The sequence below is a fragment of the Lepus europaeus genome, chromosome 2 (genome assembly GCF_033115175.1).
Source record: "Lepus europaeus isolate LE1 chromosome 2, mLepTim1.pri, whole genome shotgun sequence".
Taxonomy (NCBI): Eukaryota; Metazoa; Chordata; class Mammalia; order Lagomorpha; family Leporidae; genus Lepus; species Lepus europaeus.
The window spans coordinates 3,752,504-3,780,292 of NC_084828.1; the positions used below are offsets into that span (position 1 = coordinate 3,752,504).

The 27,789-nt window shown below is 62.3% G+C and overlaps 1 protein-coding gene across 3 annotated transcripts in view; it reads left to right on the top strand.

The window, feature by feature from the left end:
* Positions 1–4,915: 4,915 nt before the first annotated feature.
* Positions 4,916–27,789, top strand: part of C2CD2 (C2 calcium dependent domain containing 2) — a 51,775-nt gene continuing 28,901 nt past the window's right edge. For 2 of the 3 annotated variants that reach the window (XM_062204810.1, XM_062204818.1), the window contains exons 1-2: positions 4,916–5,589; positions 15,260–15,364. In XM_062204810.1, the coding sequence (XP_062060794.1) occupies positions 5,317–5,589; positions 15,260–15,364 (378 nt within the window). In that variant the 5' untranslated portion in view covers positions 4,916–5,316. The remainder of the gene's footprint in view (positions 5,590–15,259; positions 15,365–27,789) is intronic. The other variant, XM_062204806.1, reaches the window with a different exon arrangement.

Below are 27,789 nucleotides of genomic sequence, written 5' to 3' on the forward strand. Positions count from 1 at the left end.
ACTGCAGGCGGTGGCTTTACCTCCTATGCCACAGCGCTGGTCCCAAGAAATATATTTTTAAAAAGCACAAAGTAAAATTTCAGAGCAGAACACAGGCAGAGCGCTCCTGACAACACAGGAGAGAAGCCTTCCTGTGTCCGGCATGGTGACCGGGCCCGGGGCCTCTCCAGCCTGTAGGGCTCGTCTTTCTTCCAGCAGGGCGGCCTGTACGCGGAGCCGCACAGGTGCAGCCGGGAGAGGCCACAGTGGATGCCGGATGGGCCAGATCAGCGCAGCCGAAGCAGGCCAGGCAGGTTCGGAGATGCTGCGGCAGCCCCTGCGTGGGGCCCTGGGCCTCTCCCCACCCGGCCACCCCCACTGGAGCCTCTGCGTTCCCAGCCGCGCAGGCCCTGGCCTCTGTCTTCCTCACTACGCCCTCCCGCCAGGCTCACACGGCCCCGACAAATCCCTAACTGGCCAGGTGAGGGCGCCAGGCATTGCGTTTGGGGAAAGCACCATGGTGCTCCCTCGGAGACGTGTTCTTAAATGTTTTCACTCAGGAGGTCCAGTCCAGCCTTAGGTGTAAGCCATTGCTCCCAGGCGATTCCTCACCTGGCCCAAGCCACCAGCTGACCTGGGGCGGCCATCTGGGCCACATTCCTCGGCCCACCTGCTGTGCGCAGAGTCCGGTCCCAGGGTGAGATACCCGTTGCCCAGGGCAGGCTCCTGGCCGCCCACGCTGGTCCGTGGAGGCAGGCAGGCCCTGCCCCAGGGCGTGGCAGGCTTGCAGACAGGCCGTCACGTGGGTGCGATTGGAGGCTGCACCCTGTTGACTGTTGATTACCAGCGTGGGTGGTGAGTGGTGTGGAAGCCCTTTTCAGTGGGGACGCGACCACTGCAGGGCCAGGCAGGCCGTCTGATGGCAACGCTGTCTCCACGGCAGGTGCTGGGGCCGGTTTTACCGCGAGTCTCCTCCAGAGAGCTTGGGGCTTTGCATTTCCCCCTGCCTGGCCTGGGTGAACTTCCTTCCCTCTGGTGGGAAGGAGCCAGGTCTCTGAGCTCTCAGAACACCAAAGATGCACATCGGTGGGCCAGCGCTGTGGCGTAGTGGGTAAGAGCCGCTGCCGGTGGTGCTGGCATTCCCTGAGTACGGTGGTTTGGGTCCTGGCTGCTCTACTTCTGATCCAGCTCCCTGCGGTGTGCCTGGGAAAGCAGTGGAGGATGGCCCAAGTCCATGGGCCCCTGCATCCATGTGGAGACCCAGAGGAAGCTCCTGGCTCCTGGCTTCGGATTGGCCCAGCTCCAGCTGTTGCAGCCATTTGGGGAGTGAACCAGCAGGTGGAAGACCTCTCTTGTTCCAATTTTAGTATTTGTGCCATCAAATCGAGCACCTCTCTCCCCCCCTCTCTTCTTCTCTCTCTGCCTTTCAAATCAATAAATGAATCTTTTGAAAACCATGCACATCTCTGTTCATGGCTGTGAGAAACAAGGCCCCTTCATTTCCAGCTCTTAACTTTTTTGGGAGGGGGCTATAATTTGTTTGCCTTGACCCTTACAAAAGGAAATGAAAGGAGTATTGGCTTTGAGGCAGTTGCCCTCTGGGGTCCAGCCCTGGCCCAGCCACCTCCCTGCTGTGTGGTCTCGGACCCATTGCTCAGCCTCTCTGAACCCGGGTGATGCCCCTGAGAACTGAGGAGTCCCTTGGAGCACAGAGAAACTGCACACACCTGTGACTTCCGGGCACACCTGCAGGGCCTTCCCACACCGCGTGCACCTGTGGATACCACAGGTGCCGCCTCTGGCAGCAGGGCCGGCTCACGGCGCGGCCAGTTCCGTGAGTCCGTCCTGCCAGCGAGGGGCGGCCGGCGTGGGTGCATTGCGGCTGTGCTCCGAGCCGTCAGGCTGCCCAGGACGGCGCCCGTGAGCTGGGGGTCAGCAGATTCCAGGCCCTCACCGGAGATGGGGGGGGGGGGGGAGCTGTCCGTGCCAGGGCCTGGTTCTGAGCACGGATGACCTCCCGCCGGGATCATCAGTTTCAGCATCAAGCCCTCAGGCACGACAGGAAACGGAGCGAGCAAGCGAGCAAGCGCAGCCTGGCCCTGGGCTGGGGAAATGACTAAGGCGGCAGGGAGGAGACTGGGCCAGAGCCGCCCCTCCCCCCACGCTGAGCCTGGTCTTAAAAGCCTTTTGCTAAGAGGGAATTCTCGGAATGTCTCCCTTTGAGTGCCACCGAGCTGAGCTGCACCGGTGACTGTCACAGCTCTGCAGTACACAGCCTGCCGGCCTCGCAGCAGACTGGGTGATCCAAGCCAGGACAGGGATCATGGGGACTGCTCGGGGAGAAGTTTTCCACTTAGAGACACACTGAACCCTTCCCTGGCCCCCTCCCCCTCGTTGCCGGTCCCTTCTAGAAGTGTAACACAATTAAAGTGGAAATTTAACCAAAGCTCTTATTTTTTTATAAGTATTTAAAATAATACCTACAAGAGTATCTGGCTCTGTGGTACTGACTACTTTCTATCATGAATAAGCACAGGTACTTCAGAAAGTGCCTGGGAGCCGGCGCTGTGGCGCAGCAGGTGACAGCCCTGGCCTGCAGCCCCAGCATCCCACAGGTTGCCGGTTCGAGTCCCGGCTGCTCCACTTCAGATCCAGCTCTCTGCTATGGCCTGGGAAACAGTGGAGGATGTTGTGGCCATGTGGAGAGTGAACCAGTGGGTGGAAGACCTTTCTCTCTACTTCTCTAATTCTGTCTTTCAAATAAATAAAATAAATCTTTAAAAAGCAAGTTCCTGGAAAATGGAATTTTGAAAGATAGGTTTGTTTTTCCAGGAACATTTTTGGCTTATAGACCTGACGATGTAACATCACCCCAGTCCCCCCCCCCACCTCGCTGCCTAGGTGAGGTGGCTGCCTGAAGCTGGGGTGACTCAGCATAGAGCAGCAACAAGCCACTCTGGCCAGCCAGGAACACTTTAGAGACATTCTAAATGAGAAATGGAACAAGGGACCTTGTCTCGGGCTCTCCGGGTTGCTGGGTAGAACCTCGGGAAGAGGGAGTTAGAAACAGGTTCGGACACCAGCCCAGGTGGATGAAGTCCGCGCACTGCCCTCAGGTGCCCGGCTGCTCCTGCCGCAGGTGGATGGGAAGAGGCCTCAGCTTGGTCTGATCAGCTGGGAACCAGAGCACCACCTGCCCCCGCAGAGAGCCAGCCAGCTTGGGACAAGGCTCAGCACCCGTGGGCTTCCTCCCCTGGCCCCAGCCCCCCACCCAGCCACAATGTCTTCTTTATGAGTGGATTGAAGGAAGCTGGTGTGCAGAGGCCGGGCCCTGGGACTGGGGACTGTCCCTGCCGGGGGGGGGGGGGGGGGGGTTCTACCTGCCGTAGCTGCGCAGGGCTGGGAGCGGAATCGGAAGGCAGCCAGCTGTTTTCCAGAGATCCTGTTCCAGCCACAGGGGCTGGCCAACCACACGTTGACCTGCAAGGCCGTGTGTTCCCCTACTTTCCCAGTTTGCTTCTGCACACAAGCAAATATTGACCTGCTCTTTGTAACATGCACGGAGGGGTGGCACATTCCAAGCCAGAGCCGGCTGTTATGTACTGTTTGTTGCCAGTCTGTAAACACGGCAGTGGGGTGCACACGCCTCTGAGACACGGCTGGAGGAATGCAACCGGTCCCACCAGTCCCACAGGGCGGGCGGCTCCGTCACTGCCCGCAGGGCCTCGGCCACGTGTGCCCGCCACTCACGTGGGAACAGGTGGGCACAGCCCTGGCTTCTCGTTACCCGAGGTGTCCCAGCCAGGGGACCAGCAGGACTTGTATTATTCGGCCGTGCAGGTCTGGCTGCAGATCGGAACAGCAGGAACCTTTCCTCCAAGTGGGAAGCAATTCCTTTGTTTCTGCTGAAGCCACGGATGTGAGCCCAAAGGAGAGCCAGTGCCCAGGGGTGGGGCCCTGGACAAGTGGACGGGCCCCTTGCCTGGCGAGGGCCGGCTCCTCGGCTCTCCTGGCCAGCCCCGATCTAATGTGGCCTCCTTGCTGGTCCCGGCTCTGACCCACAGCTGCCCCCGGGTCCCTCCTCCTCCTCCAGGGCCCAGTCTCCGATGACAACGTGACCCACTGCGCACCTGCAGGGCAAGTTCTCGGGCCTCTCTGGCCCGACCGCAGGGTCAAATGCCCAAAATAGACACAGCTGTACCCCCCCGCTCCGAGCTCACATACACACCACCGCACCACACAACACAGACACACACACACAACCACGCCGCACGGACACCACACACGTGCACACAGACAAGCGGTCCTGAACAGGGGCATGTTTCTGACTGCCCCGCCATCTGCTCGGCCCAAGCCCTCCTTCTCACCCCGGATTTCCAGGGACTTTCCGAGCGCTGACCTCACGCCCGGTCCAGCCAGGACTCTCCCTCAAACCGCAGGGTTCATGATCAAACCGCACACACACACACACACACACGCAGTGTGCAATCACAGGAGCACGCACACCTGTGGACACACAGGTACACACACGCACACGCGTGTGCCGACATGGGCGCGCGCACACGTGTGTGCAGACCCGGGCACACTCACACGTGTGCACCGTACACGGGCGCGCTCACACATGTGCTCACTGACCCGCACGCGCACACAAGCCGAGCCGGGCAGCCCTGCAGCAGCCGCGGGAATCGCGCTGGTTCAGCGCACAGAGCCGCGCCCCCGTGGCGTCCCCACGCCAGGCCTACGCGCGCGGGAGAAGCCGGGTCAGCACGCGGCGGCTGGCGTGGGAAGGCGTGCAGTGCGCGCACGTGGCAGGGCCAGGGGCCGGGCGGGGCGGGGCGGGAAGGGCCGCGGGGCCTTTAAGGGGGCGGGGGCGCGGGGCTGCCCGCGGCCCCGCCCCCAGCTCGCTCCGCGCCCCGCCCCTCGCGCCCCGCCCCGCGGCCCGAGCCTCCTCCGGCCACTGCTGGGCCGCGGGCGGGACGCCCGGGGCGGCGCGCGGAGGAGGAAACGCGTCCCGGCCGCGGCCCCGGGAACTTGCAGACGCCGGAGTCGGGGGCGCCGGCCGTCAGGTCTGCACGCGCGTCCCCGCGAGCCAGGTGTGCGGGGCTGGGGGCGCAATCCCGGGCGGTGGCCGCCGTGCGCCCGCCGGCGCTTCCTCCCTGCTGCCCTCCCGGCCTCCGGCCTCCGAGTCCTGCGCCGCCGCCGCGCCCCCTCCACGCCCCCGGGAGCGCCGGCGGGCGCCAGCGGATGTCCTGAGCTCGCCACTCGGCGGGCCGTGCGCCCGGGCTCGGGAGCTGCCCGGGGGATCGGCGCCCGGCGGGCCGGGGATGCGCCATCACCATGGCCCTGCCGGGCTCGTGGCTCGGTGAGGTCCAGTGGCTGGTGCTGGTGTCGCTTTTCGTTGCGGCCCTGGTCACGGTGGGGCTGTACCTGGCGCAGTGGGCGCTGGCCAGGGCGCGCCCTGCGTCCGCACGGCGGGCGGCGGAACCCGGCGAGGGGCAGCGCCCGCAGCCGGACGCGTTGCTCTCCTGGATCCTGACGCTGAGCAGCTGCAGACGCCAGTGGCAAGCGGCCTGGGTGACCGCCCTGAACGACGAGGCCCGGAGGGAAGCGGTGAGTTTCCGGGAGCGCGCGCGGCGCGGGGTCGGCTGCGGTTTCCTGGTCCACAGTGCCCCATCCTGAGCGGAGCATCCTTGGAAGTTAGGAGCGCTGGGAGGCGCGCGGGGAGGCAGGACGGAGGGTTGGATTCTCCTTGGCAAACCACAGCGCGCCAGGCCCCTGGGGACAGAGTCGCTGCGGGAGGTGCTGGCCAGAGGGGCCCAGACCTCCTCCCGCTGGTACCTGCCGGACTGTGGCCCCGTTGGAGGCTCCCAGCGCGCGGCCGGGGCCCAGTTGTTTGCGCCCATCCCTGCTGGAGCTGCCTTCCTGGGGTTCTGGAGAGAGTGACCATTTGGTGAGGTGGGGGCTGGCCACTTGCCAGCCTTTGCCCTGGGGGCTTCTGGCGCTGCCTGTCAGCACGTTGGATCCTGCCATTCCTGAGACACGGGTGTTGTGTCCACTTCACAGGCAGAGAAACTGAGGCCCAGAGAGGCGAGGTGTCCCACCCAAGGTCACACAGCTGGTGCCTGGCAGAGCAGGGTCATGACCCTGGCTGCCCCTTGACCTCAGGCTTGGGGGCCTGGTACTTAGCTCTGTGGCCGCACCCTCTTGCGATGTTTCTCCTCCTTACTTGTGGCTTATTTTCACCTTGGAGAGTGGTGGTTTGATGCAGGGTTCCTGGTGTGTACTATTTTTAGACGTTCTGTAGGGGAGAATTACAACCTGGTCTTTGGGGAAGTGGCTCCCGGCCTCCGGGCTGCACCTTGCGGTCAGGTGTACGCGTTCCTGTGCCTGCTCCGCACCTCCCGGCTGTCCACCCTGGAAGCAGCGAGGGCTGCAGCCTGGGCTCCCCAGCCTTCCAGACCCTGCCCTCGGCCAGGCCTGGGCTTGGTGCCGTGACCTTGGCACACGGGGCTGTGGAGTGCAGAGACCAAACAGCCTGCCGTGTAAGTGAGTATAAATCTCACAGTGCAGGAGCCTTGGCTCCCGGCTCTGCAAACATGAGCCGACCTTCTGGAAGAGAAAAGCCCGCAAGGTCAGTTGACCGACGGCTGCCTGGGAGCCTTGAACGGGGGCCGGCTGGAGCCGAGTCAGGGCAGCCGGCCATGTCCCGTAGCCTGTCGTCCCCCCGCCCCAGGTTGCCGTCACTGACCCCTGGCTGACCTGATGTCCCAGGCCTGGCTTTGGGAGCTGAACCCGCTGTGCCGTGCCGTGGGCTGGTCACCAGCTCCCCTGCAGGAGGTGAGCAAGTGTTGGGGGCGCCTTCACCTCCCCAGTATTTGGGGTGGGCCTCACTTCGCCCATCCTGCTTCATTGTCTGATGTTTCTTGATTGGCCCCAACAAGGGGGTACCCCGGATATAACGCTCCCTGATTCCCACACGCCTGGCAGGCAGAGAAGGGGGCGGTCCCTGCTCTGGCTTTGTCTTGGGTTGGTTCAGTTTGTTAGAACCCTGAGGACGCAGGGGCCTGGAGGGGACACAGACCTCAGGAGCCGCTGGAGTCTCTGGGCGCGGGGAGGGCATTGTGCCCAGCGGGCAGCGGGAGGCTCGGGCCAGGCTGCGTCTCTGTGCTCTGTTTGCGTAGTCTGTCTACACAGCCTCGGACTCGAGTTTGCTCCAAGTCCTGCCTGGAGGAGGCAGCGGTAGGCCCGGCGCGAGCTCTGCGTGGCATTTCTGGGTGTCCAGGGTGGGCCAGACCTGTGGGGTCGTTTGCTGGTCTGGCGCCTCCTTCCCCATGCAGCCTGGCGATGGTGCTCGCTTAGAATTCCAGTGCAGGGCTTTGTGGGCAGATGGGATCTGGGTGGCCCGGCTGCCTGCGACTCCTTGCATCCCTCCCAGCGTCTGGGCCATCCTGGGGGCCGCGAGGGCAGCGCCCGTGTGGGCGAGCAGGTGTGTGTGTGTGTGTGTGTTGTGGGTGGCCCGGCAGCCACCCTGCAGGATCTCCTCTCTGCCCTCCCCCACCTCCAGGCCCACTAATCCCGGATTAGGGCCGATGGCTCCCAGCCTGCTCTCAGCCTGCAGAGCCCAGCTTGGTGGCCCCTGTCCAGACATCACTCTGTCCCAGGCAGGGGGGAGTGGGGCAACACTGGTGACACCGTCATCTGTCTCCAGTATCTTCCATGAGAAGCAATGCTTTCTACCCAATAGAGACACCCCCCCCCACCAGTGCTAGCCCCGCTTTGTCTTTTTAAGGTGGAGAGAGACCCTAACCTCTCTGGTTTTAAGGTGGAGAGAGACCCTAAACTCTCTGGCCGCCCCTTCCTTCTCCAGAGGGAGCCCAAAGCCCAGGGGCTGAAGGCACTTGCCGCGGCTGGTCCATCCCTGGCTGCAGCCATGCTCCCCTGCAGAAGCAATTTGAAAACAAAACAAAACAAAGATTTACTTATGTATTTGAAAGAGAGAGAGAGAAAGAGAGAGAGAGAGAGGTCTTTCATTTGCTGGTTCACTCCCCAAATGGCTGCAATAGCTAGGTCTGGGCCAAGCTGAAGCCAGGAGCCCAGAACTCCATCTGGGCCCCCAATGTGGGTGCAGGGGCCCAAGCACTTGGGTCATCTTCCACTGCTTTCCCAGGCTCATTAGCAGGGAGCTGGATGGGAAGTGGAGCAGCCAGGACACAAATCGACGCCCATGTGGGATGACAGTGTTGCAGGCAGTGGCCTTACCCACGGCGCCACAACACCGGCCTCCAGACACGAATTTGACTTTGAGACCTGCGTGTTTCAAGCCCTGCTGGGGTCGGGTTGTTCGCGGGATCGAGCCAGCAGTGGGCTCCTGTGCGGCGTCCCCTTGGCTCTGTGACGACAGTGACAGCAGCAGGGCAGGCCGCCTGTGCCAGGGCACTTCTCCTGGGTTGAGAATGACCAGGGAGAAGCCACCAGACACACACCTGTCACACCCCCTGCCGTCTGTCAGAGCCCCTTCGCCCGACAGTGCCCCCAAGTGGTGGCTTGAGCTTTGGTGCCTGTGTCTCTGGTATTGCCCTGATGGCACTCGGGTCTCGGAGAACAGAGGCTCCCAGCACTGGCTGGGTGGCGGCTCCAGCCGCTCACGCCTGGGCACCAGCCAGCCGGCAAACATTTGCAAAACACTTGGTGATAATAACCGGTCACGCCAGGGATGGTCTGCACCCGCCACCCACCCGGAGGTGTGGGGACGGCTGTTGTTGCGGCGTCACTGGCTCTGGATGCCCCTAGGCTGGCGGCCACACGGCCCTGGGCCCGGAGTAGCATTGTGTCAGGCAGGGCCCTCTGCCACCAGCTGCCTGGGACCCTGATGAGGGCGTCCCCAAGCCTGCCGGCTTCTAGTTCTGCCCGGGAATCTTCTGGCCGATGTTCCGAGTGCAGATGACCGAGACTGTTGGACCCCGGCCTCGCTGGAAAGAGCGGCCGTGTGAGCTTGGAGCATGTTGTGCCGAGCTCAGACTGGAGCGCGCGTGTCTGCGAATTCCCAAGTAGACGGGGTGGCCTCGGCCTCCAGGGTCCTCCCTGGTTGTGCAGGCAGAATCCCAGACTCCCAGATGCCTGCAATGGCCCGGGCTGGGTCAGGGCTGCCGCTGAGGGCCAGGGACTGGATTCAGGTCTTCCACGTGGAAGTCAGGAGCCCGACCTCTTGAGCCATCGCCACTGCCTCGCAGCTCTGCCTTCGGGGGAGCAGGAGCTGGCAGTGAGGCCCCGCTGCTGTGGTGTGGCACGGGGGCGTCTTGACTGCTGGGCTAAATGCTCCCCCCATCGGGTCTCAGCCCAGAGGTCCCTGGTCCTGCCATTCTGCGTGGACGTGACCCCACCCCCAGCCCAGCAGCCCGTGAGCCGGGGCAGCGTCCGGGTCTGTCCTAGCTCACTGGACCCTGTGCCCAGCAGCTCGCCAGCTTGGAGCAGCCCTGGTTGTTGGGGGGCTGAATGGCTGGCCCTGTGTGGAGGACAGACAGCGGCCGTGCACGGCCATGTGGCTAGGGAGCCGGCCAGGCCAGGCAAGACCAGCGTGGGTGTGCTTTGTTTCTCGCTTGTGAAGAATCCCCGTCCAGGAGCCTCACTGGTGACTCTGCAGATCGGGCCCAGGACCGGCGCCAGCTCGGGCCGCGCTTTGCACTCCCACTGTCCCAACAAGGCAGGAATTCAGGAGCGAGGCCGTGCAGCGGGGACGTCGGCTCGCATCGAGCCAGAGCCAACTCACCATCGCGTGCCAGCGAGGGAGGGGCGGGTCTGCGGCTGGCCTGCTGCTGCAGGTCGCCGCCGTGCACTTGCTGGGCCCGGGGGTGCTGGGCGAGCCGCCCCTCTGTGTGTGAGCTGACGAAGGGAGCCGCTTTGTAGAGGGAGCTTTCTACTGAAAATGTATATTAGACTTATTCATTTATTCTGAGTCGGTTACACAGAGGGAGAGGTCTTCTGCCCACTGGTTCACTCCCCAGGTGGCTGCAACGCCCAGGCTAAAGCCAGGAGCCAGGAGCTTCCTCCAGGTCCCCCACGTGGGTGCAGGGGCCCAAGCACTCGGGCCGTCCTCCACTGCCTCTCCGATGCATCAGTGGGGAGCAGGATCGGAAGCGGAGCAGCCGGGACTCCAATCAGTGCTTGAATATGGGATGCCAGAGCCACAGGCCCCTGCCGTCTCCGCCTGTGTCCCCCCGTGGTTAACAAATCTCCGGGGAGCTTCTCTGGGCCCCCCACTAATCCTGCTGCCCCTCCATGCCCATGGAATCTGCAGCAGCGGCCTAACCCCACGAGGGACGCCGAGCGTCTGCTGTGCTCGGTCGGGTTCCTCTGTGCTTCCTGTCCTCACTGTGCTGTCTACAGCCCCTCCACGAGCAGCCCCCTGTGGGCCTCCGTCAGCCCACGCTGCCCCCACCACCCACCTCCGTGCTCCACCGTTCTGCGGGGTTCTGTGTTTCCCCTCCTCTGGCCCTGGGTTCAGCCCCCTCCCCAGGAAGCAGCCCGGTTGGCTTTGACTGGAAGTGTTTACCATGGTCAGGGCACTGTGTGCTCCTCTCTGTGTGGGGCTGGGGGATTCCAGGTCCAGGAGGTGCACAGAGCTGGGACACGTGTGCACATGGACCCACAGAGCTGGGACACTGGTGTGCACATGGACCCACAGAGCTGGGACACTGGTGTGCACATGGACCCACAGAGCTGGGACACAGGTGTGCACATGGACCCACAGAGCTGGACACAGGTGTGCACATGGACCCACAGAGCTGGGACACTGGTGTGCACATGGACCCACAGAGGTGGGACACTGGTGTGCACATGGACCCACAGAGCTGGGACACTGGTGTGCACATGGACCCACAGAACTGGGACACTGGTGTGCACATGGACCCACAGAGCTGGACACAGGTGTGCACATGGACCCACAGAGCTGGGACACTGGTGTGCACATGGACCCACAGAGCTGGGACACAGGTGTGCACATAGACCCACAGAGCTGGGACACAGGTGTGCACATGGACCCACAGAGCTGGACACAGGTGTGCACATAGACCCACAGAGCTGGGACACAGGTGTGCACATGGACCCACAGAGCTGGACACTGGTGTGCACATGGACCCACAGAGCTGGACACAGGTGTGCACATGGACCCACAGAGCTGGGACACTGGTGTGCACATGGACCCACAGAGCTGGGACATGGGTGTGGATACTGGACCTGTGTGTGCACCTCTCTGTGTGTCTACAGCTCTGTGTGTGCACCTCTCTCTCTCTCTCTCTCTGTCTCTCTCTCTCTCTCTCTGTCTCCAGCTCCTGTGTGTCACACCTTTTGTCATGTAGGAGATCCCCGCAGTGAAGGGAGCCAGGTGGCATTTGCCGTGAGCATCCTCAGTCATTAGCCTGAATTTCCTAAATGTAACCTCCTCGTTGTGCCGATCAGCACGACCCACTTCAGACACACAGCCCTTGGGTTGTCAGGTGCGGTCTGGTTCCCAGAATCCTCACCTCTTGGGTTTTTCCGCGTTTCCTGCGCTGAACGCGGCAGCTGCCCCCCATCCTCACCAGTCTTCCTTAGGAAATGGGCCGACCGCTTCCTCCACGGCCCCCTTGCTGCTGTCTGTCATGAGGTGCTTGGTTTTTCTTATTTAAGATTGTACTTGTTTATATGAGAGGCAGAGAGAGAGAGAGAGAGAGAGGTCTTCCATCCGCTGGTTCACTCCCCAGATGGCCATAATGGTCAGAACTGGGCCTATCTGAAGCCAGAAGCCAGGAGCTTCTTCCGGGTCTCCCACATGGGTGCAGGGGCCCAAGCACTTAGGCCATCTTCTACTGCTTTCCCAGGCCACAGCAGAGAGCTGGATGAGAAGTGGAGCAGCCAGGACATGACCCAGCGTGCATATGGGATGCGGCACTGCAGGCTGCGGCTTAGTCCGCTCTGGCCCAGCGCCGGCCAAGGTGCCCATCCCTTCCAGCCACCGGGGCAGTGCACAGAGCGGAAAGGGCCCTCTGTTCCTTCGTTCTGACCCCTCCTCCGAGGGCAGGGCCGTCACGCACTCCGCACGATCACTAGTTCTTCAATTCTAGTGTGCACTTCAGCGGTCTCTGTGTCGCTAACTCCTGCCCCCAGGAACACATCCCCTGGATTCCCGAAGCGTCCTGGGTCCCAGCTGCCTTTGCCCAGCCTCCTCGGGGTCTGCGTTGTCACCTGCGGGCGGGCGGGAGGCCGCTTGGTTAGTGTGGTTCCTCCTAGCCGAGCCCTCCGCTACTTTGTGTCCATTCATCTTTACCCTGGGCTGCCTCCTTTGCCAGGGGACCTGCAACTGCAGATTGGCCCTGTCTGGGCCGGGGAGGGGAGCTGCGCCCTCCGGAGCCCGCACAGTTCTGCCCTGACTGTCATTCTTCCCCGGGCAGTGCAGCACACGGCTACCTTGGGTCAGGCTCTGGTAGTAACCTAGAGATGGCTGAAGCATTGTGTGGGCGCCAGAGCTTCCGTGTCCGGGGACGGAGCATCTGCCGGGTTTGGTACCCGCGGGGCCTCCTGGATCCCGTCGCCTGCAGGCCCCTCGGGCGGCCGTCCCGAGTCCCCACGTGCACCAGAGTCAGTTCTGGGCTTCCTGTCCTGCCCCACCCCCAGTCCATTTTCGGCCCCTTGCCCGGGGCCACGGAGGCGGACGTGGGCAGCTCTGCTGTGCGCTCTGTCGGGTGGGGCCGGCCACCCCCTCTGAGTGCTCCTGGGAGTTCTCGCACCTCCTTTCCTGGGTGGACGTCCAGCAGGGTCTGGACTGGGGCTGTCTGGGCACAGCTGAGTGGCGGAGACGCCGAGGTCCCCGGTCTGTGGCGCTGTTCCCAGAACTCATGGGTTCTGCATCAGGGAGAGGGAGGGGCACTCTCTCCATCCTGGTTCTCACTGAATGCCCTCTTTTTAAGGATTTGTTTATTTATTCAAATGTCAGAGAGAGAGAGAGACAGAGACAGAGAAGCAGAGAGAGGTCTTCCATCTGCTGGTTCACTCCTCAGATGGCTGCCAGGGCCAGGGCTGGGCCAGGCCAAAGCCAGCAGCCAAGAGCTTCTTGCAGGTCTACCATGTGGGTGCAGGGGCCCAAGCACTTGGGCCATCCTCCGCTGCTTTCCCAGGTGCATTAGCAGGGAGCTGGATCAGAAGTGGAGCAGCCGGGACGCAAACTGTCGCCCACATGGGATGCTGGCACTGCAGGTGGCAGCTTAACCCGCTCTGCCACAGCGCCCGGCCCCTTCACTTAGCACTTTTAATTAACAATGGATTTCCTTTGCGAGGCGACCCAGGGACATCACAGTTCCCAGCAAGATCTCCTCAAGGCTGTCACTCAGCAGGTCCCACGGGGAGCCAGTGACAGTGCAGGGGCCTGGGCCTGCACGTGGACTCGCCGGAGGCTGCTGTGGGCAGGCACGCGTGCCCGGGCCCTGCAGCCGGGGCCTCCCCGCCCGGCGCTCGCTGTTGGCCGGGCGGCCCAGCTCACAGGGCAGCCTCAGCTCCAGCCTCTTAGCGCGGCCCAGGCGGACGGAGATCCCTCGCGAGCCAGGAGCAGCCGGAGACTGAAGTCATCCTGGGAGGGAGGTTTCATTCCTCCTGGCCACATTCCTGGGGTGACGTGGATGTTGCTAGTCCAGGGTGTGGCTACAAGCCCTCGAATTAAACTGCCTTTATCTTGATCACTGGGAATTCTTAAGAAATCACTACAGTGTCACTCCCCTGTTTGCTTATTTGCTCTGTGCTTGCCAGAGTAGGTTTTTAAAAATATGTATATTATTTATTTGAAAAGCAGAGAGAAACGGGACATCCTCCATCCACTGGTCGGCCCACAAATGCCCCCAACAGCCCGGGCTGGGCCAGGCTGAAGCCAGGAGCCAGGAGCTCCATCCGAGTCTCCCTGTGAGTGGCAGGGGAACCCCTTTGGCCCCATTTCCCAGGAGGCCATTCTCCCACCCTTGGCCGTGACCGGAGCCGGCGCTCACCACCGAGGAGTGTCTGCAATGGACAGGACCTGGTGGGAGGTGGGGCTCCGTGCATGCCGGCCGCCCACGGGCTCAGGGCTCACGAGAACACCCAGTGTGCTCCACGCGTGTCGGGAGAGGTCAGTTTGGGGACACAGGTATTGGACCTCTAGGGAGAGCTCTTTTTCTTTTCTTAAGAAAAGATTTATTTTATTTATTTGAAAGAGCTACAAAGAGAGGCAGAGAGAGAGAGAGAGAGAGAGGTCTTCCATCTGCTGATTCACTCCCCAGATGGCTGCAATGGCTGGAGCTGGGCCAATCTGAAGCCAGGAGCCAGGAGCTTCTTCCAGGTCTCCCATGCGGGTACAGGGGCCCAAGCACTTGGGCCATCCTCCACTGCTTTCCCAGGCCACAGCAGAGAGCTGGTCTGGAAGTGGAGCAGCCAGGACTAGAACTGGCGCCCACATGGGATGCTGGCGCCTCAGGCCAGGGCGTTAACCCGCTGCGCCACAGCGCCGGCCCGTGAGAGCTCTTTTTCAGAACGAGACCTGGTTGCCTGACCTGTCCCTGACGTCACATTAACGCAATCACGCCTCTCACTTGGACAGTTTCAGTTGCGGGATCCAGAAGGGCTGAGTGCAGAGCCGACCTATAGGACTGTAGGCCAAGGGCAGGAGCCAGGCTGCCCCAGAGGGCTGTGAGGCAGTGGCTCCAGGAACCCCACTCCGGGCACTGCCCTCGCTAGGCTCATTTCAGGCCTGGGGCCTTGTCTGTCCCCTCAGGTTCCAGGGGGAGGCTGGGTTCTGGGGGTCTCCGCCCACCCACAGCTCAGGTACCGGGACAGGACGGTGGGAGCCGGGGCAGCCGGGGGAGGTGACTCCAGCGTGAGCAGGGGGCTTGGATTGGATGGGGGTGGGGGGAGCAGGCCTGGTCTGCTGCTGGCTGGTCCCAGCGCCCAGGGAGCAGTCTGTTCCACACGCCGTCAGCCTGGGGCCCGGAACACGGTTGCCAGCAGTTCTGCGTCATCTTTGGTTTTTCCTGTGTTTTTGTCTTTCCCTATCCCCCCCCCCTAAGCGAATGCCCTCTGGGTGGGGTCACGGACCGGTGGACCCCTGATGTTTGTCACAGTTAACAACAGCAGCGAATGCCTCATGGCATTTTTGAGCTCGTGGGCTTTCGGAGCAGCCCCTCCCGTGCACCTGCCGCTCACCCCCTCCTGTCTCCCGTGCACCTGCCGCTCACCCCCTCCTGTCTCCTGTGCACCTGCCGCTCACCTGCCCGCTCCTCTCTTCCAGGGCCCCTTGCTCCTGTGCTTCGAGCAGGAGCTGCAGGAGCCGCCGCTGCCCCTGGCTCTGGCCGTGCAGGACGTCTCCAGCGAGCTCAGGTCGGCCCAGGAGAAGGTGAGTGGGGCTCGGCTCTCGCAGGAGGGAAGCTGGGCAAGGGAGGGGCTTTTGCGCTAGAATTACTGACCCCGCAGGACCCCCCGGGGAGGGGGCCCAGCCCTGGGCCGATGAGGGGTGAACCGATGGAGGCTCCACCTGGAGTGCGGTCCTGATGCAGGCTGGCGGGGCGGCGCCTGGGGGACACCACGGCCCCTAGCCGGTGGCTCCGCTGATACAGGAAATCCAGACAAGGTGAGTTAGTGAGACAGCACGCAGATTCGTGTTATTGGGGGGGAGGGGCCGTGGAGAGGGACTGCCACATGGGTACAGCGTGTATTTATTCCATAAGCATTTATTTATTTGTTTTAAATTGGGGGCAGAGAGGTCTTCCATCTGCTGGTTCACTCCCCAATGGCTGCAATGGCTGGGGCTGGGCCAGGCTGAAGCCAGGAGCCTGGCGCTCCATCCGGGTCTCCCACGCGGGTGCAGGGGCCCAGGCACTGAGGCCACGTTCTGCTGCGTTCCCGGGTGCGTGAGCAGGGAGCTGGGTGGGAAGTGGAGCCGGCGCTCGGGTGTGGGATGGCGGCGTCGCCAGGGCGCGGGCCGCAGAGCGGGGTCTCCTGTTGGGAGGGGAAAGGTTGTCCTGGAGACGCTGTGGTTGACCCCTCTGGCTGTGCCCACAGCCCGGGAATCGGGCCGCCGAGAGGGGCGAGCTGCCTGATGCGTGAATTGTGTCTCACAGAGCTGATGTGGACACGCGTGTTCTGTGACGTGACGAACACATCCGTGCTGTCCAGCTGCTGAGCGGCTTAGCTTCCTGTGGGTAACAGCTCGTGGGCCACACCTGCTTCTTGGATTGGCTGGAAACCATAAATCGTAAAGGAGGTTTCTGTCGCAAGCCCCAAGAGACGACGTCCCCTTTAATGCAAGGCCGACCCCTCCACTTATTGCACTGTTACTGATACCCTCCCGCTCTGAATTTTTAACTCAGGATTAAAAATGTTTCAACTGGGGGCCGGCACTGCGGCACAGTAGGTTAATCCTCCGCCTGCATTGCCAGCATCCAGTATAGGCACTGGTTCGAGTCCCAGCTGCTCCTTTTTCAGTCCAGCTCTCTGCTATGGCCTGGGAAAGCAGTGGAGGATGGCCCAAGTCCTTGGGCCCCTGCACCTGCATGGGAGACCTAGAAGAAGCTCCTGGCTCCTGGCTCCTGGCTCCTGGCTCCTGGCTCCTGGCTTCGGGTCAGCTCAGCTCCGGCCGTTACAGCTATCTGGGGAGTGAACCAGCAGAAGGAAGACATTTCTCTCTGTCTCTCCCTCTCACTGTCTGTAACTCTGCTTCTCAAATAAATAAATAAAATCTTTTTAAAAAATGGCTCATTTGGGGTGGGCGTCTGGCGCAGGGCTGACGTCTCCTCTTGGGACGCCCCACCCCACGTGCAGAGCCTGGGCGAGTCTGGCTCCTCTGCTCCTGCTCTGCGGCCCGAGGCCGGCGGTGATGGCCAAGCGCGGGGAGGCAAGCTGAGGTCTGGGCTCCTGACAGCAGCCTGGCCTAACCCCGGCCGTGGCAGCATCGGGGAGTGAACTGACGGCCAGTTCCTCTGTCTGCCCCCCCCCATCTCTGCCTTCCAATCAAATGAGAATAAATCATTTTAACGTGGCTTATTGGCTGGTGACAATCGACACGTGCGAAGAGCTGCTCCAAGTGCAGAGCGGCGCCGGCGGCCATGGCTGCCCTCCGAGCTGCGGCTTTGTGCAGCCAGAGACGCACGGAGCTTGTGAGCAGGGTGTGACCAGAGCTTCCTGTCCACGCACACCCACGTCCAGTTCCCACACATGCACACAAACACTGCGTCTTCTTCCTCCCTCCCTCCCTCCCTCTGTCCCTTCCTTCTTTCCTTTCTTTCTTTTGGAAGGCAGAGTTACAGAGAGGCAGAGAGAGAGAGAGAGAGAGAGAGAGAGAGAGGTCTTCCATCTGCTGGTTCACTCCCCAGATGGCTACAGTGGCTGGAGCTGTGCCGATCTGAAGCCAGGAGCCAGGAGCTTCTTCCAGATCTCCCAGTGGGTACAGGAGCCCAAGGGCTTGGGCCATCCTCCACCGCTTTCCCAGGCCACAGCAGAGAGCTGGATGGGAAGAGGAGCAGCCGGGGCTAGAACCGGCGCCCATATGGGATGCCAGCACTGCAGGTGGCTGCTTTACCCGCTCCGCCACAGCGCCGGCCCCGTGTGTTTTAAAGATGCTGCCTAATGCTCACAGGTCCACCTGCACTTTACTGTGGGGGAAGGGCCAGGGGTGTGGCTCCAGGAGGAGGAGAGCTCTGCTGGTCCCCACCCCTCAGCTCCGCCTTGTCTGCACGGACGCTCTGATCGCTCTACGTATGCGGTTAGGCGAGCAGCTCTGTGTTTGCTGGACATGGGATCGTGAGCCTCGCACGATGGGTTTGTTCTCACTGCAGCTCGGGCCCGGGGCGGAGCCCAGCTGCTGCTGCACCTGCTCGCGCGGGTGGCCTCCTCAGGCTGGGAGCATGAATGTTTGCTGTGCACGTGGAGTTGCTGCTGGGCCCCAGGTGTGCTTGCCTCGGCTTGGCTGCCGTTTCCAGCGTTGGCCCCCAAAGTCAGCTGTCTCGGGCCCAGCGCCGGGGGCCGGGAGTTCTGATTGTCCAGTCCTGGGGTCACACCGCTGTCTGCCGTTGGAAGGTGGGGCCTGCTGGAGGACGCCCAGGATGTGGAGTCTGTCTTGGTCTGTGGAGCCTGGCGCCTGTGCCTCAGGTGGGGGCTGCGGGCCTGAGCGGCCGCTGTGTGGGTGCGGACGGCGGCTGAGCCCTCCGTGGCCGCCAGTCTCTCTGGTGCTCTCTGCACTTTCCCAAGTGAGCCAAGAGCAGGGTGAGGAGGCCGGCCTGGCGGGAAGAGGGCAGCAGAGGCATGGACGGAGTGGCCGCCTGCACGCAGGTGTCTTCACACTGCCCGGGAAGCAGCCCCAGAGGTGGGAGTAAGAGGATACTCTGCCTGTGTGCGCGGTGAAAGCTACGAAGGGCGCAGGGTGCGGGCATCCTCGGCCTCGCAGCTGTGGTCTCCCGGTAGCTGACAGAAGCAGCCTCAGCGTCTGGCGCCAGTGGCTGGGCAGAGCGCGGGCCACGCCCATGATGGAGTAGTGTCCGGCGCCAGTGGCTGGGCAAAGCGCAGGCCACGCCCACGATAGTGTAGCGTACGGCAGCAGAGGCTGGGCAAAGCGCAGGCCACGCCCACGATGGAGTACCATTCGGCCTTCCCACGGCACAGGGTCCTGACCCTGCTGCCGCCAGGATGCGCCTTGTGGATGGGGTGAGGTCAGCCAGGCGCCAGAGGGCAGGAGCCGTGGGGCTCTGCCTGCATGTGGTCCCCAGAGGAGGCACAGGCGGAACTGGTGCAGGGCTGCCAGGGGCTACGGGGAGGGGGACGGGGGCAGAGTTTCAGCCGAGGATGGGGGCGCACTCCTGCAGAGGGGGTGGGGGTGCTGGCTGCACCGCCCCCTGCCCCCAGAGGTATCCTTCGCCACTCTAGAAGCTAAGAGCTTTGCAAAACAGTTTCATTCTTTCAGGGAACACACTGTGTTACAAAGCTGCCTCCACTTGGGGTGGCGGCTGTCAGGTATCCATGGGTTCACAGGCTGGCACACGGCCGGGCTTCGGGCCTCATGGCTCCCAGCCTCGTGGCTTCGGGCCTCGGGGCTCCGGGCCTCGGGGCTCCACTCTGGTGTGGGCACAGAGATGCTGCTGTTGGCATGCACTCGACACAGGCTCACGGCAACCTGAAAGACACACAAGCCTATCTTGCCACACAAGCTGCCGTGGTCTGGTGCCTGGCGAGGGGCCGTGTCCGTGTGTGGGCGCGCGTGGTCGGTGTTTAGCAATTTATCCCTGTGCCTCCCACTTAGAGTCCACCTGGTCCCCTGCCTCCACGTGTGCTTAGCCCGCCCCAAAGATCTCATTAGGGACAGCGTGCTGTGGGTGTTGGCTTCCGGGCCGCGGCTGTGGTGGACGGGGCTGGAGCAGGCTGCCCTGCCCGGGCCCTGCCCCGGCCCCCCTCTCCACCCACGCTCTGTGTGGCTTCATTGCCCGTCTGTGCCGAGGGAGCGAGTCCATCTGGCACGCGCACCTGGACCCGCGCCGAGCAGAGAGGAGCTCCGTGAGCTCCGTGGTGGGGGACGCTCTCTTCCGCCTGCCCCTGCTGTCCCGGGCGGCACCTCCACTTCCCTCCCACTTCCTGGAAGGCCAGGTGCTTGCGAAAGTCTAGGAACGTGTTTTAGGGTCTTGGTAGATTGCCACGGGGCAGCCAGCCGTAGGGAGTAGGTGCTTCGATTGTGGTTTTTTTTTTTTTTTTTTTTTTTTTTTTGACAGGCAGAGTGGATAGTGAGAGAGAGACAGAGAGAAAGGTCTTCCTTTTTGCCGTTGGTTCACCCTCCAATGGCCACTGGCAGCCGGCTCATCGTGCTGATCCGAAGCCAGGAGCCAGGTGCTTCCTCCTGGTCTCCCATGCGGGTGCAGGGCCCAAGCACTTGGGCCATCCTCCACTGCCTTCCTGGGCCATAACAGAGAGCTGGCCTGGAAGAGGGGCAACCAGGATAGAATCCGGTGCCCCAACCGGGACTAGAACCCGGTGTGCCGGTGCCGCAAGGTGGAGGATTAGCCTGTTAAGCCACGGCGCCGGCCTCGATTGTGTTTGTTTTAATACAACCATGGAAGTAGTACACGCTCATTAAAATTTTTTTAAAAAATAGGCTGGCGCCATGGCTCACTAGGCCAATCCTCCGCCTGCAGCGCCAGCACACCGGGTTCTAGTCCCGGTCGGGGAGCCGGATTCTGTCCCGGCTGCTCCTCTTCCTGTCCAGCTCTCTGCTGTGGCCCAGGAAGGCAGTGGAGGATGGCCCAGGTCCTTGGGCCCTGCACCTGCATGGGAGACCAAGAGAAGCACCTGGCTCCTGGCTTTGGATCAGCGCGGTGCACCGCCCGCAGCGGCCATTGAGGGGTGAACCAATGGAAAAGGAAGACCTTTCTCTCTGTGTCTCTCTCTCTCACTGTCCACTCTGCCTGTCAAAACAAAAAAAATTTTTTTTTAAAGTAGAAGTGTGTAAGCTTTTTAGAAACAAAATTTGCCGCTTTCTTTCCTGGCGCCCCCTGCACCTCCCCACCGCCGTGCTGCCAGGAAGCGACGGCTCCTATCCTGCTCACCTGCTCCTCGGAGTTCATGGAAGCCGGGGCGGGCGCAAGATGCACACGGGGTCTTGTTTTGTTCCTGGGTGAGGGAGGGAGGGAGCACTTGGCCCTGCTTCGTCCTGGCCATGGCCAGGGCTGTCTTCTGAGATGAAGCAGGGGGCCCGGCAGGTGCACGGCCCCCACCCTCCAGCGGTGGCCCCCACGGCCACTTGGCCGCAGGGATGGGAGGGGTGGACTCGGTGGTCTTGAGGGTGTCACGATGACCAGCCCGGGCTGAGGTCACCCCCCAAGGGGTCCTGTTGGAACGGCGACTAGGAGCAAGCCACCCCCCGGTCCTCGCGACCTTTGCCATTCTTGGGCTCCCGTGGTACAGCTGGTTTTAGGAAGGCATCGAGCAGCGTAGTCCAAGCGTCTCCTGCAACTTGGCTGGGCAGGCCGCTACCTAACACGCATGCGTTCACTGGGGCTGGCGAGACCCCGAGGCCTCGTCCCAGGAGCTGGCCCTGAGAGCCGCGTGCGGGCTCCACGCTGACAAGCCGTTCTCCGTCCGCGTCCTGGTGCGTGCTTTCTGCTGTGCGTAATCGTTATTTTCATTGTAGAGATCTGATGTGTTCATTCTCACTTTTATTTGAAAGTTACCGGGACAGAGAGAGACAGATCTTCTGTTGCTGGCTCATTCCCCAGATGCCTGCGACAGCCCCAGCCGGGCTCCAGGTGTCCCACCTGGGTGGTGGGAACCAGGTTCTGAGCCGTCACCGGCTGCCTCCCCGGGAGCGCATAGCGGGAAGCTGGCTTGGAAGCGGAGCTGGGGCTCCGGCTGTCCGACGTGGGACGCAGGTGTCCCAGGTAGTGGCTTTGCTCCCCGCATAGCAGAATTCTCACGACGGAAGCAACTGTACTGACTGGGGCATGGCCAGGGAAGATCGGGGAAACGTGGGCTCTCCGTCTCCCAGGCGTCACCCCTCCCCCTCCAGAGCTCCCTCGCAGTGCACGGTGGTCTCTGTCATCCTGGACGAGGGGCCTCTGGCTGGCACAAGAGCCCACGTAGGGATGTGCCCGGAGGGAAGGCCGTGGAGGCCGTGGGGTTCTTGTCTTCACACAAGAATGAATCCAGGCGTGAGACAGAGCGGAGTGATGAGGTTTTACTGGGGACGGGGCATCGGTCAGGATGGAAGGGACAGAGAGTGCCCAGTCGCTGTGACTGGGGGGAGCGAGGTCACGTGGCTGAGTGGAGAGAACACCCCTGGGCAGGCCAGGGGGGCGGTCAGCAGAGAGCAGAGGGCCGAGCGCTGTCCGGTGGGACTCCCTGGGTTTTTAAGGGCGTCTGTTTACCCCTCCCCCTCTCCTCCAGGACAAAGGATGGGGAGTCCTGGCGGAAGGGGTGAAAATTAGCAAATTCCTCCCCAGATTCGCTGGCTCCAGGCAGAGCAGGGGGCTCCCCTAGGGCGTCTGGGAAGGTTTTAGTGCCCCATGTCCTCAGGTCAGGTAGCCCCTTTGGTCCTGAGGAGAGAGAATTCTGGGAGCTTTCTCCAGGGGCAGGGCTGGGACTCCCTGGGAGGTCACCAGGGCCTGGGCAGGACTTTGGAGTGGGGGACGCTGGGCTTCGGGGGCTTCCACAGTGGCTGCTGGTCCTCAGGCCCTTCTCACACACATAGGCTCAATTTCTGACTTCCTACCTAACAGGGTGAGAGAGAGAGAGAGAGAGAGAGAGAGAGAGAGAGAGGTGTTCCATCTGCTGGTTCACTCCTGAAATGGTTGCAATGACCAAAACTGCGCCAATCTGAAGCCAGGAGCCAGGAGCTTCTTCTGGGTCCCCCACATGGGTGCAGGGGCCCAAGCACTTGGGGCCATCTTCTACTGCTCTCCCAGGCCGTAGCAGAGAGCTGGATTGGAAGTGGAGCAGCTGGGGCTCTAACCGGTGCCCACATGGGATGCTGGCACTTCAGGCAGAGGTTTAACCCACTGTGCCACAGCACCAGCCCCTGAGCAGTTTATTCTGCAGGATGTGGGGGAGGGGAGAGCGCCAACCTCCCTGGACAGCCCCCCCCCTTCCTGACTAGCTACCCCATGGGCTCACCAAGTTGTTCAGGGGTCTCCTGTAGGCTATGACACAGGTGTGAGGGATCACCTCCTGGCCAGCGGCTCTCCTAGGGGGGAGGGGGGCTGAAAGTCCAGCACAAGGCCACCTAGAGGTCTGCAGCACCAGTGATCTCATTAGCATACAAAGGCACTCTTATCTCTGGGGGATTCCTGGTGCCGGGAACCGAGGACAAAAGACAAATATTTGTCACCAGCAGCAAGCCCTGGGAGGGTGTGGCATTTCCCTAGGGGATCCTAAGGGGGCTGGGGCACAGGGCATCTCTTCAGACCCCTGGTTGGAGCCTCCTGGCAAGGCGTGCCCGCCCCCCTGCTGCAGGCACTGGCCCTCTGCTTGCTCCGCGGGTCGCAATGAGCAGTGCCCGTCTCCCTCTGCTCTCTTTCCTGCGTCCTGGGAGAGATGTGCCTGGGAGCGCTCAGCCCAGTAGGAGACCTGGTTTCTGGGCTGAGGGCTTCTGGGAGCTGGCCCTTCCTGAGCAGGGAGTGGCTGTGGTCTCTTTGCGTGGCCTGAAGCTTGGTGCTCAGTTCCTCGTGGCTCGGCGTGGACACGTGTCCCCAAGGAGACCAACCACGAGCTGGGGCCTGGGACCGAGCCGTGCAGGCTGCCCGTAGAGAAGGAGCGCCCTGGAGGAAGTGTCTGGACACAGCCTTTGTGAGGGCACAGGTGGTGCTGGGGGCGAGTGTGCCCCTGGCCCTGGGAGTCGGGGTCCCTGGAGCAGCTGTAGCCGTCTCTGTTCCCGGTGCTGTTTCCACACGAGCAGATGATGCTCCTAGTGGGTGATGCTCAGCCGCAGGTAGAAGTTTTACATAAAGGCTGCTGCCCGCCCGGCTTGGGAGCCAAGGAGGACACCACTGCTTGCATCTAGGCTGGCTTGGGGCACTTGCTGCTGTCCCCGAGTGGCGGGTCCGTGGCTGGTGGGGCTGTGGGGAGAAGGGGAGCTCGGATAGGGCGGCGCCCTGCAGGGCACCTGCCACACCAGAGCTCCTGATGGTGTCAGGTGTGTAGCCCTTGTCCGTTGCTCACAACACCCCCCTGCCGTGTCTGGCCCGCTGTGGGTAGGGAGAAGCTGAGGCACACAGGGGCATTCACTGTCAGAGATACAGCGGAGCAGGGGCTGGAGCTGAGCCTCGCTGCTGCCCACGGCAAACAATGCTGCCAGCATCCGTTTGCGCACTTTTGTTATTTTACTGTTGCTGCTCCACCTAAGCTCCTGCCTCCACCCGCATCCCCTCTGTGAAAGAGACAGCGAAGAGAGGGAAGAGAACCAAGCGGCCGTGACCAGCCTCTGCGTGTGCAGAGTTCAGCGCTTGGACGGCTGGGCGGAGTTCTCTCCAGAATCCTGTGTGCAGGGGCAGCAGGCACTGGCGCGGGCGCGGGCGCGGGCGCGGGCTGGGAGGGAGCGGCAGGTGCACCGTCTGTTGTTTCTTTGCTGCCTGAGTGCACTGCCTGCTCCAGGCTCCCCTGCTGCCCCCACCCCACCCCCAGCCACGCGCGGGTCAGCTCTCAGGTTCGGGTTCCCCCTGCACGGGAGAGGTGCCGTTGGCTTTTTTTTTTTCCTCTTTGCTTTGCATGACTTGAAATTCCAGGTACCTCATTCACCTGGTATTTATGCCTCAATGAGAACAGGTCAGCACATTGTTTGGAACTGGGGCCTTTCCAAGGGCAGGTGCTGGAGTTCCTGGTGGGGCCTCGCCCTTGGAGACCCAGTGTGGGGGCCGCGTGGGCAAAGTGCCTCCCACGAGGCCACCTGTTTGTGTGGACTCTGGCCTGGAGGAGACGGGGTGAAAGGACCCTGGGTGCTCCCTGGTTTTTTTTTGTTGGGGTGCCGGGCATGGGTGTTTGGAGTGGGTTGATGCACGGGTCTGGCCCCACACCGGAAACTGCCCAGCAGCCTGGGACAGACCCGGGTGACAGCTTCAGTCTGGAGTGGGTGGCAGAACAACACGTGCTCGGGTGGAGTGGGAGGCCGCGTGAAGCCAGCTCTGTGCACACACGGCTCCTGGCGGTGTGCTGTTCCGGAGAAGGGCCGGCGGGCGGGCGAGCGTGGTAGGGCAGGGGTGCAGCCGTGGGCGCTGGGTGCAGGGGTGAGTGCCACCTTCCACAGCCAAATCCCGTGTCAGGCAGGTGTGCGTCCCTGCGGCGCTTTGCATCCAGCTCCCTGCTAATGCTCCCGGGAAGCAGCGGAAGGCGGCCCAAGTGCTCGGGCCTCGCACCCACCTGGGAGACATGGTTGGAAGTCCTGGCTCCCGGCTTCAGCTTGGCCCAGCCCCGACTATTGCAGCCATCTGGGGAGTGAACCAGTGGATGTCTGTCTGTCTGTCTGTCTCTCTCCCCCTCTCTTTATCCGTCTCTCTTACTCTTTTTTTTTTTTTAATTTGAAAGACGGAGTTACAAAGAGGTAGAGGCAGAGATCTTCCATCCACTGGTTCACTCCCAGATGGCTGCAACGCCCAGAGCCAGGAGCCAGGAGCTTCTTCCAGGTCTCTCACGTGGGTGCAGGGCCCCGAGGACTTGGGCCATCTCCTACTGCTTTCCCAGGCCATAGCAGAGAGCTGGATTGGAAGTGGAGCAGCCGGGACTCGAACTGGCGCCCACATGGGATGCTGGCGCTTCAGGCCCGGGCGTTAACCCGCTGCCCGACGGTGCCGGCCCCAGCACTTGCGCCATTCTCTGCTGCTTTTCCAGGCACAATGGCAGGGAGCTGGATCAGAAGTGGAGCAGCCACACGGGATGCCAACATTGCAGGTGCCGGTGTTGCAGGTGGCGGCTTTACCTGCTACACCACAGTGCCGGCTCCTTGAGCGCCATCTGTTTCCTGCATTTTCCATCCCAGGCTGCTGGGCCAGACGGGGTTGACTCTGCAGTTGCTCTGAGGATGGTTAGCGCTGACGGGTTTGGCTTTGAAAGTGAGCAATTTGTTGCAGGGTAGGAAGAAGTTTCAATGCCTTCGCGTTTGCACCAAGAGCAGCCGCAGCGGGCGGGGGAGCAGGGAGCGTGAGTGACCGTGCAGGGGCTCTTCCTGGGGTGTTGTCTCCAGGCGTGAGAAGTGGCCAGCCCCAGCCGCTCTGCCTTGCACTTTCTCAGCGGTGGTCCGAGTTCCTGTGGAGACAGCAGGAATTGGATGGTTCTGGTTCTCTGGAGGATTCTAGAGGATTCTAGAGGAGCCGAGGCTGCTGTGTACACGGCTGGAGGGAACGCAGGCAGGGAGCTGACGATCCCAGGGGCTTTGTGGTTGGGCCACGACCTTGGGGCTCCTCGGCCTGGGATGCTGGGCTCCAGACGATCCCAGGGACTTTGTGGTTGGCCCACGAGCCCAGAGGAACAGGGCTTCAAGGTCGGAGCTGTCTGCTGGGTCACAGGGTGTTGTGAAGGCAGCACTGGTCACCTTCAGCTCCCACTTGCCAGTTCTCATGGGGCCTCCATCAGACATCCCCTCTCGATCCAAGGGGGGTGCCGAGGGGTCCCCTCTGACCCCGACCAGCCCAGCTGCGAGACCTTACCACGTGTAGCACACCTGCCGTAAAACACTTTAGCCTGGAGAAGAGCGGTGTTCATCTGGAATTCCAAGTCCAGCCTTCCTTTCCTTGACTTTGGGATGGTTTATGGAATTTGAAAGTTCTTTCCAAAAGAAAAAGAATCTCAAGAATTAAGCAGACCGAGGGCTGGTTGCTTTCAAGGGAGCTTCTCCCAAGGAGGCAGATGTTGGCTGCACGGAGCCCTGCTTTGGGGGACTCCTGGGACCTCAGAGAGTCCCGTGTCACAGCCACAGGTTTGCGACCTCGCTCGTGTTTAAGTTTGGAAGATCCGGGGCTGACACCATGGGAGGCTTTGGGGCCCCAGGCCAGCAGGTCCTGGCCGTGGAGACCCTGGGGGCTGCCCACCTGGAGCCCCTGGGTCTGTGCTGGGTGTGGTGCTGGAGATACCCTTGGCCATTCGCGCTCACGAGCAGACCTGCAGCATCGGTTGGGAGAGTGTAAGCCCCATTGTGGATAACGCCTTAATACGCTGAAAGCAGATTACTTGTCTATAAAGCCTCCTTTCCATTTGGTTCCATTTGCCAAATGGGGCCCTCGGTGTCCGCAGGGCGCTGGAGGCCCAGGCTGGCCCTGTGCCCGACCCTGCACACAGACGAGCTCGGGAAAGGCCCCGTCTGGCCGCGTCCGTGCGAGGCAGGTGCCGGTGGGGTCTCTGATGAGCTTTTCCAGCCATGCACCTGTGGGAGGCAGAGAAAGGGCGGGTCCCTGGGGCAGGTGCTTCTTAGGGCTGGGGCTGGTGCCCCAGGGCGTGGTCCTGGCCGCGACTCTGCCCGGGGACCTCCAGAGAGCTTTGAAGGCCTCCCTTGTATTTGCTTGTTTACTGGCTGTCAGTCACGTGCTCCGTGCTCCGGTCTCTGCGGACAAACGGGGTGGGGGCGAGGGGCAGGGCTTTCTGTGGGGCTGAGTGGAAAGGGAGACCCAACTCCCCCTCCCCATTCAAGGCGCCAGGTAAGTGTCTGCTGCCACGGGCGGTGGCTTCCCCTGCGTCGTGGCGTGGGAGCAGTGTCCTCCATGACGGCTGACGTGGCTCACCCAGGCGGTGGCCTGTGACCTCAGGAGGTGATGCAGATCTGTAGCCGACCCCTGTGGAGCCGTCGCTCGGGGGCCGGGTGATGGCGGCGACCGTGCACCTTGCGCCTGATGTGGGCAGAGGCAGCTGCTCCAGTTCTAGATCTGGGTGGTCGAGGGTTCCACCGTGGACGTGGGAAAGTGCCCTCTGCCAGGGGCTCGGCATGGGGACCTGGCACGGGGGCCGGGGAGGCGGTGCTGCCCTGGGGAGAGCTGCCGAGGGCCATGGCGGCCACGGCAGCCATGCGGTGCTGGCGGGGCTGGTGACGGTGACGGTGAGGGGCACCAGGAGACGAGAAAAACAAAGGGAGAGCGTCCCAGCCTTGAACTTGCTGGAATCGCAGACTCCGGCAACGTAATTATTTTGATAATCTTTTCCACTTAGTGTTTTAGATTCCGATAAATCCACTGGGGGATTAAGGAATGTTCTCTTCCTCTTCCAGGGACTCGCGCAGTGGGGTCAGCCGCTCCCTTGGGAAAGGGGCGGGCCGCCTCGTACCCTCAGCCTCCCGATGGCACCAGCGCCCCTCCCTCTGCCCGCCGGTGCACA